The 13,947-nt window shown below is 40.7% G+C and overlaps 1 protein-coding gene across 5 annotated transcripts in view; it reads right to left on the bottom strand.

Moving 5' to 3' along the window:
- Window positions 1-13,947, bottom strand: part of CMTR1 (cap methyltransferase 1) — a 392,012-nt gene that overhangs the window by 66,052 nt on the left and 312,013 nt on the right. For all 5 annotated transcript variants that reach the window (XM_053712701.1, XM_053712702.1, XM_053712699.1 and 2 more), the window contains 3 exons: window positions 10,312-10,380; window positions 9,858-9,989; window positions 9,241-9,363 (listed from right to left, as the gene is read on the bottom strand). In XM_053712701.1, coding sequence (XP_053568676.1) covers window positions 9,241-9,363; window positions 9,858-9,989; window positions 10,312-10,380 — 324 coding nt within the window. The remainder of the gene's footprint in view (window positions 1-9,240; window positions 9,364-9,857; window positions 9,990-10,311; window positions 10,381-13,947) is intronic.

Here is a 13,947-nt window from a genome sequence, read left to right on the forward strand (position 1 = left end):
GCCAGTATTTGCTTAGTGATACAGTTCACTGGGGCTTCTGCTAATCCCCCAGCAAATAAACAAAGCACAAAAAAAGGAAAGTCTTTTAAAATCTTCCAACACCAGCATATACAATAATGACATTTTCGTGTGGGATACTTGCCGATTTTCTCTGTTGCTCTACAGCCGCCAGCCGCTGTTCTGGGCCACTTCACCGTCACCCTCCCTTACCCAGCTCCAAACGTGACACCTCCCACTCGGCTCTAAGTGGAGGGTAAGTCGGACTTACAGAAATACTCGGCCGTAGTAGGAAACCCTCTGTTTCTGTTCTCAGGCTGTCGCTCAAGCTTGGGTCGTATCCGACTTCTACTTCTGACGTAGCGCGTTGCTCACCGCTCAGCTAACTGAAGCCGTATATGCTAGGGCCAGTGCCCTCCGGCCTTTGGATGGCTTGCTGGTTTCCGTCCAACGCTTCCTGTGATTTTACCTTCCCTGGCCAGGTATAGTATCCTTGGCAATAGGGGTACTCGTTTGTGGGGTAATGGAAATAATTGCTCTTTGTCTCTCGAGCACCAGAGCGTGGCTGCTTCCTTCACGCCCCTCCCATCGGAAACCGGCCATAACCATGAAGACCACTTCTGACCAGACTTCTCCAGACAGTAGATGGGTATAATTGAAGAAAGAAAGGCACCGGCTGCACAAACAGGTCCAAAATAACTTCCACGTTTATTTACATATAGTGACCCAGATAGACATGGACAGGACTGACAAGTCTGACGCGTTTCGCGCCCTCTAGTGACGCTTCATCAAAGACTTAATTTGCCTTACACAACATCCATCTTTAAATAGGGCTAATAGTCGCCCTCATATTTGCCTGTACAAACATTTAATTTAAAAACAAACATTGATACAAATATACTGCAGTATATACAAAATAGTTCATAATCTGATGCTAAACATAGGAATCTAATGTGATATATGTACATGCACTGGGTTCGTTATTTATGTCTCTGCTTCATACTCCTTAGTTCATTTAAGCTAAATAATACATCTAAAACAAATCATCACCTAGGACTGTCCCTATTCTCATAAATTTAATTAGATTTATTTTTTTTCATATTATTACAAAAATAAATACAAAGATAACTATGAAAATAAAAATAACTATGGAAATAAAAATAAGGAAGCTCACTCTACATTAGCTGCTTAAACTTAATAATGCAGTCTTCTTAATGCATAAAGTTAGTGTGAAAACACATACACTTACGTAACAAGCCCCACACAATTTATTCAAGTTAAAGTATTAGTTCAAGTTGCCTAAATGATATGCCAGACCTTTCCAAAGACTCAGGGTTTAATTAATTAACCTCCTAGACAAAATAGCTGATGTCCCATTCCTTGAGGAGACCAAGAGGGGTCCTTGTCTTTAATTTAAAAATCCAGAACAATTCTTTATTCTCTAAAATTCTGGACTTATTTCCCCCTCTAATTGGCATCCTGGCTAGATCAATGGCTCTAATGGAGAAATTACCTATGTTGGTAAAATGTACACTGTTGAAGTGCTGAACAACAGTTGAATCCTTATTATAATTCTTCACATCATTAAAGTGCTCACGTGCTCTCGTACCCATTTGCCTAGTCATTTTACCTACGTACTGGCAATGGCGAAACAAGGACTCCAACAGATATACAACATAGGTAGTTCTGCAGTTTGCATAAAAGTCTATTTCATATGTACAATTGTCAATCGTTGAGTTAAATTCTTTCCTTGTATCTAACATGTCACAGGTAAGGCAACCCCTACTCCCACATTTATAATTGCCCTTTGCTTTCAACCAAGATCTATTTGTTCTTGTCCGTCTCACCAAACTAGTTGCCAATTTATTAGCTAATGTAATAGGTTTTTTGGAGACAAACCTACACCGTTCTATTACCTCCCTTAACACATCATCACCAGATAGTATAGACAAATTATTCTTTAAAATTCGTATAATTTCTGGGTACTGCCTGGTGTATTCTGTAGAGAACCGTATGTCTCCTTGCTGAACCCCCTTTCTTGTCTGTATATGGGGGCGTGTTGGTTCATGTGAGTGACCTATTTCCGTTCGAACTGACTATAGTATTTTGGGGTCATACCCCCTAACTTCCAGTCTCTTGACAAATCAGAAGATTGTTCCATGTACATCTTAATGTCCCTGGTGTTTCTCCTTAACCTAATGAACTGTCCCCTTGGTAGGTGTATTCTGTAGAGAACAGTATGTCTCCTTGCTGAACCCCCTTTCTCTTCTGTATATGGGGGCGTGTTGGTTCATGTGAGTGACCTATTTCCGTTCGAACTGACTGTAGTATTTTGGGGTCGTACCCCCTAACTTCCAGTCTCTTGCACAAATCAGAAGATTGTTCCATGTACATCTTAATGTCCCTGGTGTTTCTCCTTAACCTAATGAACTGTCCCCTTGGTATGGCTCGGATAAGGTGGCATGGATGACAAGACCCAGCGTGAAGTATAGTGTTACCAGCGCTTGGTTTCCTAAATGTGCAAGATATAATTCTCTTGTCCTCCACGTCACCCTCCAACGTCACATCAAGGAAGTCCACCTTTGAACTATTGTAAAGGCCTACAAATTTTAATCTCATATCATTGTTATTAATGTATGTCATGAATTTTTCAAAAATGTCATTATTAAGCGGTCCACGGACTATTAAAATCACATCATCGATAAATCTCTTGTAAAGGAGAGTATCGGGGCGAATGGATTACAAATGTCATAGACATAGTTAAGTTCCCACGGACCTACGTATAGGTTTGCGAATGATGGTGCATATTTTGCACCCCTAGCCGTACTGCAGCATTGCAAAAAAAAATACTTAATCAAAAAGAAAAAAATTGTGTGTAAGAAGAAATTCCAACGCAGCACAAATGAAAGTGACAATATCAGTGGTGTAACTGGTGAATTTGTTTAAAAAGTATTTAACTGCTGAGATACCCATGGTGTGGGGAATGACCGTGTACAGAGATACGATATCCGCAACTATCATGGGTATACCAGGGCCCCACTGGTTCCTACCAATTCTAAACTGAGGGCACTGTTGGACATCTACCCATTGCAAATGGAAGAATGATGTTTCTTTCATCTCCTACACTAAGTTTCCTTGGCCGGCCACTGTTTCTATGGTCCACTTAGTTGCCATTTCTTTGTGCTTCTTCAGAAGAGCTTGGACAGCACATCTGGCTGAGAGAGACCTTGTTGATACAGTTTTTCCTCTATTTACTCCTTTTGCATTTTGTTAATTAAAAAAACAAAAACTATTAAAATTTCTATTTTTGAAAGCATTCTTACATTACAGCAATTTTTAGCACCTGCTTAAAAAATATTGTCAAGTAGTGTATCTACATATTTGGCTATGAATATACTATTATATATATTTTTTTTTTATTTTTTATTTTTGACAACATTAGGGACAAGTTTGAGAATGCCTCAAAAAAAGTATGTGCTCAAAAAATGCCATTCACAAAGCCTAAGTAAGAAAGATGATACACATCCGGAAGAAGCCTTCTGACCTTTCAAAGGGTGAGGGGCGAAATGTGTGTCTATACCTTTGGGTGTGTGTCACTATACATAGCCGTGGAAGGAGCTGGTATATGAGAAGGTTGTTTTGTATGGGGCTTTCTTCATACACCTATGAGGGGATCCACATGAGGTGGAGACGGTAGATCAGCTGTGTGCTCATCAGGTTATTAAATAAGAGGTTGTGAGTAATAATATACTAAGGCCTCCCTTAGTAATTGCTCGATATGCTATGCTGATAAAATCTACTATCTGCAGTATTACCTAAGGTTGAGCCGACCTGGCCTACCTAGTATTGGTTCCATCAGCACAGTGTTAAGTAAGGGGACATCCTGTGTTTTTTACCGTAGCTATATGCAGGGTTCAGCAGAATAACCTGATGATTTGGGGACGTCAGATCATTCCGCGCTATTGGTGTAGGGCAGTGCTGGTAATTTTAATATTTTATACTGTCTATAGCATTTGCGTTGCGAGCATGTTGTGGACCAGTGAGCACCGCGCTTTCATGATAGAAAGCTTTTTTCAGGCATAATGACTCTGTGATTAAAACACAGCGTCTTTCCCAAACCCCTTTCAAGATTGATCAAAATGGAAATGTTACAAGCAGGAACACAATGATGCTGTGGGTAAAAAAATTCCGCCAAACAGGATCTACATTAAAAAAACAACCTCAGGCAGAGTGCATGCGGTCAGGACACCTCAGAATATTGAAGCTGTCAGACAAACATTTGTGCAGTCTCCACGCTGGTCAGCTGTGAAGCATGCCCTTACATTAGGAATATCAGATGTTCCCTTGGCACCTGATTTCTCTCTGTGGGGATGTTGCCTGGCCAGCGTGCTCACCTGACCTCACAGTGTGTGATTTCTTCCTCTGGGGGTATCTGAAATGATTCAACATTTTAACCCCTTAACGACCAAGGACGTACGCCACACGTCCTCAAAAAAAATACAGTTAATGACCGAGGACGTGTGGCGTACGTCCTTGGTCTGGAAAGCAGCTGGAAGCGATCCTGCTCGCTTCCAGCTGCTTTCCGGTTATTGCAGTGATGCCTCAACATCGAGGCATCCTGCAATAACCCCCCTTGGCCATCCGATGCAGAGAGAGCCACTCTGTGGCCCTCTCTGTACCGGACATCGATGGCCGGTTTCGTTGGTGGGTGGGAGCCAGTCTGGGAGGCGGGTGGGCGGCCATCGATGGGCCGTATCATGTGGAGGGAGGCGGGATCGTGGGCGGGAACGCCGGGTGCGCGCGCGTGCGCGAGGGTGCGCGCGCGGGGGTAGGAAGCGGGTGGGAACCGCTACACTACAGAAAAGTGATGGGAGAAAAGTGGCAGTGATTGCCAAATATATTTACATATATGTCGATCTAAGAGATCTGGGAGGGGTGGTGGGTTGGTCTTTTGGGGGGGGCAAGCTACACTACAGAAAATCATTTAAAAAAAAATAATAAAAACATATTTTACTATAAACTGGGTACTGGCAGACAGCTGCCAGTACCAAAGATGGCTACTAATAAGTTAGAGGGGGATGGGTAAAGAGCTGTTCGGGGGGTATCAGGGAGGTTGGTGGCTAAGGGGGGATCCTCCAGAGCAGCATATGTAAATATGCCTTTTTTTTTTATTTATTTTTTATCAAGGATAGCTTTTTTTTTTAGTACTGGCAGACTTTCTGCCAGTACTTAACATGGCGGGGACAATTGTGGGGTGGGGGAGGGAAGAGAGCTGTTTGGGAGGGATCAGGGGGTGTAATGTGTCAGGTGGGAGGCTGATCTCTACACTAAAGCTAAAATTAACCCTGCAAGCTCCCTACATGCTACCTAATTAACCCCTTCACTGCTAGCCATAATACACATGTGATGCGCAGCGGCATTTAGCGGCCTTCTAATTACCAAAAAGCAACGCCAAAGCCATGTATGTCTGCTATTTCTCAACAAAGGGGATCCCAGAGAAGCATTTACAACCATTTGTGCCATAATTGCACAAGCTGTTTGTAAATGATTTCAGTGAGAAACCTAAAATTGTGAAAAATTTTACTTTTTTTTTAATTTAATCGCATTTGGCGTTGAAATGGTGGCATGAAATATACCAAAATGGGCCTAGATCAATACTTAGGGTTGTCTACTACACTACAATAAAGCTAAAATTAACCCTACAAGCTCCCTACATGCTCCCTAATTAACCCCTTCATTGCTGGGCATAATACACGTGTGGTGCGCAGTGGCATTTAGCGGCCTTCTAATTACCAAAAAGCAACACCAAATCCATATATGTCTGCTATTTATGAAAAAAGGGATTCCAGAGAAGCATTTACAACCATTTGTGTCATAATTGCACGAGCCGTTTGTAAATAAATTCAGTGAGAAACCTAAAGTTTGTAACAAAATGTGTGAAAAAGTGAACAATTTTTTTTATTTGATCGCATTTGGCGGTGAAATGGTGGCATGAAATATACCAAAATGGGCCTAGATCAATACTTTGGGATGTCTTCTAAAAAAAATTATATACATGTCAAGGGATATTCAGGGATTCCTGGAAGATATCAGTGTTCCAATGTAACTAGCGCTAAGTTTGAAAAAAAGTGGTTTGGAAATAGCAAAGTGCTTCTTGTATTTATTGCCCTATAACTTGCAAAAAAAAGCAAAGAACATGTAAACATTGGGTATTTCTAAACTCAGGACAAAATTTGGAAACTATTTAGCATGGGTGTTTTTTGGTGGTTGTAGATGTGTAACAGGTTTTGGGGGTCAAAGAAAAAGTGTGTTTTTTTCCATTTTGTCCTCATATTTTATATTTTTTTTATAGTAAATTATAAGATATGATGAAAATAATGGTATCTTTAGAAAGTCCATTTAATGGCGAGAAAAACGGTATATAATATGTGTGGGTACAGTAAATGAGTAAGAGGAAAATTACAGCTAAACACAAACACCACAGAAATGTAAAAATAGCCTTGGTCCCAAACGGTCAGAAAATGGAAAAGTGCTGTGGTCATTAAGGGGTTAAATAAGAAAACTGTGTCTGTGTGTTTATTGACAGAAAACAGTAAGGGTATTCTGCTGGACCCAGTATAAATATTCCATCTTCAATATACACTGCCCAGTGTTAATGATATTATTTAATCAAGCTTGAGGGATACACATTTCTTAATATGAACTTTGGAGCACTTGTATTTTTTTAATCTTTTTTAAATATTTGTATGAATTATTGCTGGGTTAGGTAATAGCACATGTTGGAGGGTTCATTTGGGTACTCACTATGGTTTTATAGGTACATCTGTGACTATTTTTTTCCTTTTGTGGCATATTTTTGATATTCTCAAACTTGTCCTTAAGGTTGTCAAGAATATATTTTATGTGATGCCTTCCCTCATTTTTTACAGGTTGAATTGATAGTAGGTACAACTAGTACCATTCAATAAAAAGACAACTACATTTTGTAGTTACACATTTTTGTAAATAATTTATTATATCTTTTCATGTGACAACACTGAAGAAATGACACTTTGCTACAATGTAAAGTAGTGAGTGTACAGCCTGAATAACAGTGTAAATTTGCTGTCCCCTCAAAATAACTCAACACACAGCCATTAATGTCTAAACCAAAAGTGAGTACATCCCTAAGTGGAAATGTCCAAATTGGGCCCAATTAGCCATTTTCCCTCCCTGGTGTCATGTGACTCGTTAAGTGTTACAAGGTCTCAGGTGTGAATGGGGAGCAGGTGTGTTAAATTTGGTGTTATCGCTCTCACTCTCTCTCATACTGGTCACTGGCAGTTCAACATGGCACCTCATTGCAAAGAACTCTCTGAGGATCTAAAAAAAAGAATTGTTGCTCTACATAAAGATGGCCTAGGCTATAAGAAGATTGCCAAGACCCTGAAACTGAGCTGCAGCACGGTGGGAAAGACTATACAGCGGTTTCACAGGACAGGTTCCACTCAGAACAGGCCTCGTCATGGTCGAAGAAAGAAGTTGAGTGCACGTGCTCAGCATCATATCCAGAGGTTGTCTTTTGGAAATAGACGTATGAGTGCTGCCAGCATTGCTGCAGAGGTTGAAGAGGTGGGGGGTCAGCCTATCAGTGCTCAGACCATAAGCCGCACACTGCATCAAATTGGTCTGCATGGCTGTCATCCCAGAAGGAAGGCTCTTCTAAAGATGATGCACAAGAAAGTCCACAAACAGTTTGCTGAAGACAAGCAGACTAAGGACATGGATTACTGTAACCATGTCCTGTGGTCCGATGAGACCAAGATAAACTTATTTGGTTCAGATGGTGTCAAGCGTGTGGTGGCAACCAGGTGAGGCGTACAAAAACAAGTGTGTCTTGCCTACAGTCAAGCATGGTAGTGGGAGTGTCATGGTCTGGGCCTACATAAGTGCTGCCGGCACTGGGGAGCTACAGTTCATTGAGGGAACCATGAATGCCAACATGCACTGTGACATACTGAAGCAGAGCATGATCCCCTCCCTTTGGAGACTGGGCCTCAGGGCAGTATTCCAACTTGATAACGACCCCAAACACACCTCCAAGTCTACCACTGCCTTGCTAAAGAACCTGAGGGTAAAGGTGATGGACTGGCCAAGCATGTCTCCAGACCTAAACCCTATTGAGTCTCTGTGGGGCATCCTCAAACAAAAGGTGGGGGAGCGCAAGGCCTCTAACATCCCCCAGCTCTGTGATGTCGTCATGGAGGACTGGAAGAGGGCTCCAGTGGCAACCTGTGAAGCTCTGGTGAACTCCACGCCCAAGAGGGTTAAGGCAGTGCTGGAAAATAATGGTGGCCACACAAAATATTGACACTTTAGGCCCAATTTGAACATTTCCACTTAGGGGTGTACTCACCTTTGTTGCCAACGGTTTAGACATTAATGGCTGTGTGCTGAGTTATTTTAAATGGGACAGCAAATTTTCACTGTTATACAGGCTGTACACTCACTACTTTACATTGTAGCAAAGTGTCATTTCTTCAGTGTTGTCACAATTAAAGATATAATAAAATATTTACAAAAATGTGAGGGGTGTACTCACTTTTGTGAGATACTGTGTGTATATATATATATATTCATACATACACATACACACACACATACACACACGCATAACACAATAAACTGGATTTGTTGTACACAGCATCGAGGCCTAAAAGGAATCCAACCTCACCAAGCTACAATTTAGTTGCGGCTGGTAGCGGCCGGCAGGGGGAAGTGGAGGGCACCCATGGGTGTCTTGGGACTCTAATCCAGGGCACCAGGGGCTAATTGTAAGGTGCATTTATTGAGAGAATGTATTTTATATGACCAGACCGCTAACAAAGAAGTTCTATTCTATATTATGCAGCGTTGATATCCGTGAAAGATATTCCTTAGGACAGAGTAATGAAGGAGGTTTTTATATAAAAACAATTCCCCATGAGTAATAAGAAGTGCTACCCAGGTTCTGAACCAAAAATGTGCTGGCTCGTAAGCTTACATTCCTGCTTTAATACCAAGAGAATGAAGAAAAGTTGCTAACAGAAGTAAATTAGAAAGTTACTTAAAATTGCTGCTCTATCTGAATCATGAAAGTTTAATTTGTACTAGACTATAATTTATATGTTATACTAAGGCCAAATCAGTATATTATTATCATGATCACGTCCTTCAGTTGAATGGTAAATTAAACCAAACAGAAGCAAAAAACCTATTTCTCACCTCTCCTTTTAATTCGTTGACGATCTCCACAGACAGTAGAGTGTCCCTGGGCAGTTCTGTTTTCAGGTCAAGTTTAGTCCAGCGATCATTGGGTCGCCCACCCCAAGTATATATCTGAGACCTCTGTAAAACATAGAATAAAAAGAATAGCAATACATCCAGTCTGGTTACAGCACGATCAGTGGTGGTATCAGTGTCAGTACTGATCTACATTTCAAAACCTTAGTAACGTGGCAAATTATAGAGGGGCTGTCATTTATCTGGGTACTACGGCACCACAAAAATGCAAGGCAGCCAACCATAGGTGAAGGCCTTTATATACAGCCAGATGTGTGAGAGCTTAATTTGTAGCTGACCTAAAGACACAGCTATAATCAAGTACTAGAGCGATTGCTCTTTGCAGAAAGTCAGTCCCCAAACTCAATTAACTGTCCCTTAATAACAGAGCTGAGGAAGCAGCTTTGTGGTTTGATACAGAGTTTATTGAGGGTAAAACACAAGGCATCTCAGGTGTGGAAGGACATTGGAATGGAAGGGACGTCACATTGGAGCAAAGGTATAAAAGGACAGGCTTGCAGGGATCTACCTTATAGTCTGCAAACAAAGATGACACTTACCCCTAATCCCAAGAGAAACTTCTGCTCACTGCCAGACACCATACACCTGTAATCCAGCACATGGCTCAGTTTCTCCAAGGTCTTAGATGTCAGCGGTGTGGGCTTGTAACTGAAAACATCAATGTCCCGACTCTGAAAGACAGATAGTGGGGTATGAAACTGCTTTATAAGGAGCCAGAGAGAGGGGCTGTAACTGTATAAAGGGCACAGAGGCAAAGGTGTGATATCGTAAAGCGCAATAGCAGCACACTTAAAGCCAGATACAGGGTAAAAAAACAACGTAAATTTTAAGATACCCAAATAGTAGAACAACCTGTCTATCTCTCCTGGCTAACAATATAAGGTGTACTACCGGCTGTCAGTCTTAGCTGTAGTCCACTAGCTAAGCACACAGCCGCACTGCACTATCTGGGCATGCACTCATTTAGTAAAGCACAGTATTATTTAATCATACCTGAATCAGTTGGAAGAACTTGGTCTTCGGATCTGTGTTAGTTGGTGCCACCCGTGCTTGGTCAGGAATCTGAAAATAGCAAAAATATTACAGCTGGTACCTTTCAAATGGGCTGAATTTGAATTAGATATAATCTCATTCAAGAGTTTATCAGTCACAAAACCAAGGAGAAAAATTAGAACTGAACATCCAAACATAAGAAATGTCTACATCTTGGCTCATACCCTTGGGAAATAGGCACCAAGTGAGAACCCCCCTCTCTGAGGGCTTGGGCAGTACTGACTACTCCCCCAATTACTTGTTTAAAGGTAACCTCTCTTTCACTTAACCCTTCTACTCCTTGAGATGTACAACCAGATGAGGTGGACACTCAAACCAGGGAGGGAACCTGGTAAGTATTACCCAAACATATGAGCCAAGATATAGAAATTTCTTATATTTGGGTGTTCATTTCTAAATGTCTTGGCTCTTACTAGGGTGATACTTCCGAGGTGAGAAGACTGAAAAGCAGTAGACAAAGATAAATGGGTGCGAATACAAAGATAATGCAAAAATAAGGAAATAATTTTATTCATGTTACAACAGAAGAAAGCATTTTCTTTCCAAATCTAGCAGATTGTTTAACACCCCGTTTATAATGCAACAAAAAAGTGTGAGGCATCTTTCAAACCAAAAATCTCGGATGGGGTGGCATTAGCCTCCCTAGCCCATGACGTTGCTACTACCCTTGTGAAATAAGCCCTGAGCCCATTTGGAACGGGTTCATTCTTATGTTTGTAAGCCTTTGAGATAGCTTGCACTATCCAACTGGAAAACATAATTTATGTAAGAACTTACCTGATAAATTCATTTCTTTCATATTAGCAAGAGTCCATGAGCTAGTGACGTATGGGATATACATTCCTACCAGGAGGGGCAAAGTATCCCAAACCTCAAAATGCCTATAAATACACCCCTCACCACACCCACAAATCAGTTTAACGTATAGCCAAGAAGTGGGGTGATAAGAAAAAAGTGCGAAAGCATAAAAAATAAGGAATTGGAATAATTGTGCTTTATACAAAAAAATCATAACCACCACAAAAGGGTGGGCCCTCATGGACTCTTGCTAATATGAAAGAAATGAATTTATCAGGTAAGTTCTTACATAAATTATGTTTTCTTTCATGTAATTAGCAAGAGTCCATGAGCTAGTGACGTATGGGATAATGACTACCCAAGATGTGGATCTTCCACGCAAGAGTCACTAGAGAGGGAGGGATAAAATAAAGACAGCCAATTCCGCTGAAAATAATCCACACCCAAAATAAAGTTTAAATCTTATAATGAAAAAAACTGAAATTATAAGCAGAAGAATCAAACTGAAACAGCTGCCTGAAGTACTTTTCTACCAAAAACTGCTTCAGAAGAAGAAAACACATCAAAATGGTAGAATTTAGTAAAAGTATGCAAAGAAGACCAAGTGGCTGCTTTGCAAATCTGATCAACTGAAGCTTCATTCCTATACGCCCAGGAAGTAGAAACTGACCTAGTAGAATGAGCTGTAATCCTTTGAGGCGGAGTTTTACCCGACTCGGCATAGGCATGATGAAACAAAGATTTTAACCAAGACGCCAAAGAAATGGCAGAAGCCTTCTGACCTTTCCTAGAACCGGAAAAGATAACAAATAGACTAGAAGTCTTTCGGAAATCCTTAGTAGCTTCAACATAATATTTCAAAGCTCTAACTTCATCCAAAGAATGCAACGAGTTTTCCTTAGAATTTTTAGGATTAGGACACAATGAAGGAACCACAATTTCTCTACTAATGTTGTTAGAATTCACAACCTTAGGTAAAAATTTAAAAGAAGTTCGCAACACCGCCTTATCCTGATGAAAAATCAGGAAAGGAGACTCACAAGAAAGAGCAGATAATTCAGAAACTCTTCTAGCAGAAGAGATGGTCAAAAGAAACAAAACTTTCCAAGAAAGTAATTTAATGTCCAGCGAATGCATAGGATCAAACGGAGGAGCTTGAAGAGCCCCCAGAACCAAATTCAGACTCCAAGGAGGAGAGATTGACTTAATAACAGGTTTTATACAAGCCAAAGCTTGTACAAAACAATGAATATCAGGAAGACTAGCAATCTTTCTGTGAAAAAGAACAGAAAGAGCAGAGATTTGACCTTTCAAACTTGCAGACAAACCTTATCCAAACCATCCTGAAGAAAACTGTAAAATTCTAGGAATTCTAAAAGAATGCCAAGAAAAATGATGAGAAAAACACCAAGAAATGAAAATCTTCCAGACTCGATAATATATCTTCCTAGATACAGTTTTACGAGCCTGTAACATAGTATTAATCACAGAGTCAGAGAAACCTCTATGATTGAGAATCAAGCGTTCAATCTCCATACCTTCAAATTTAAGGATTTGACAACCTGATGGAAAAAAGGACCTTGCGATAGAAGGTCTGGTCTTAACGGAAGAGTCCACAGTTGGCAAGTGGCCATCCGGACAAGATCCGCATACCAAAACCTGTGAGGCCATGCTGGAGCCACCAGCAGAATAAACGAACGTTCCTTTAGAATTTTGGAAAAAGAACTATAGGCGGAAAGATATAAGCAGGATGATACTTCCAAGGAAGTGACAATGCATCCACTGCTTCCGCCTGAGGATCCCTGGATCTGGACAGATACCTGGGAAGCTTCTTGTTTAGATGAGAAGCCATCAGAACTATTTCTGGAAGTCCCCATATTTAAACAATCTGAAGAAATACCTCTGGGTGAAGAAACCATTCGCCCGGATGTAGTGTTTGGCGACTGAGATAATCCGCTTCCCAATTGTCTATACCTGGAATATGAACCGCAGAAATTAGACAGGAGCTGGATTCCGCCCATACAAGTATTCGAGAGACTTCTTTCATAGCCAGAGGACTGTGAGTTCCTCCTTGATGATTGACATATGCCACGGTTGTGACATCGTCCGTCTAGAAACAAATGAACGACTCTCTCTTTAGAGGAGGCCACGACTAAAGAGCTCTGAAAATTGCACGGAGTTCCAAAAAACATAATTTATGTAAGAACTTACCTGATAAATTCATTTCTTTCATATTAACAAGAGTCCATGAGCTAGTGACGTATGGGATATACATTCCTACCAGGAGGGGCAAAGTTTCCCAAACCTTAAAATGCCTATAAATACACCCCTCACCACACCCACAAATCAGTTTAACGAATAGCCAAGAAGTGGGGTGATAAGAAAAAAAGTGCGAAGCATATAAAATAAGGAATTGGAATAATTGTGCTTTATACAAAAAAATCATAACCACCACAAAAAAGGGTGGGCCTCATGGACTCTTGTTAATATGAAAGAAATGAATTTATCAGGTAAGTTCTTACATAAATTATGTTTTCTTTCATGTAATTAACAAGAGTCCATGAGCTAGTGACGTATGGGATAATGACTACCCAAGATGTGGATCTTTCCACACAAGAGTCACTAGAGAGGGAGGGATAAAATAAAGACAGCCAATTCCTGCTGAAAATAATCCACACCCAAAATAAAGTTTAACAAAAAACATAAGCAGAAGATTCAAACTGAAACCGCTGCCTGAAGAACTTTTCTACCAAAAACTGCTTCAGAAGAAGAAAATAC

Source organism: Bombina bombina, chromosome 4 (genome assembly GCF_027579735.1).
Source record: "Bombina bombina isolate aBomBom1 chromosome 4, aBomBom1.pri, whole genome shotgun sequence".
Lineage (NCBI taxonomy): Eukaryota > Metazoa > Chordata > Amphibia > Anura > Bombinatoridae > Bombina > Bombina bombina.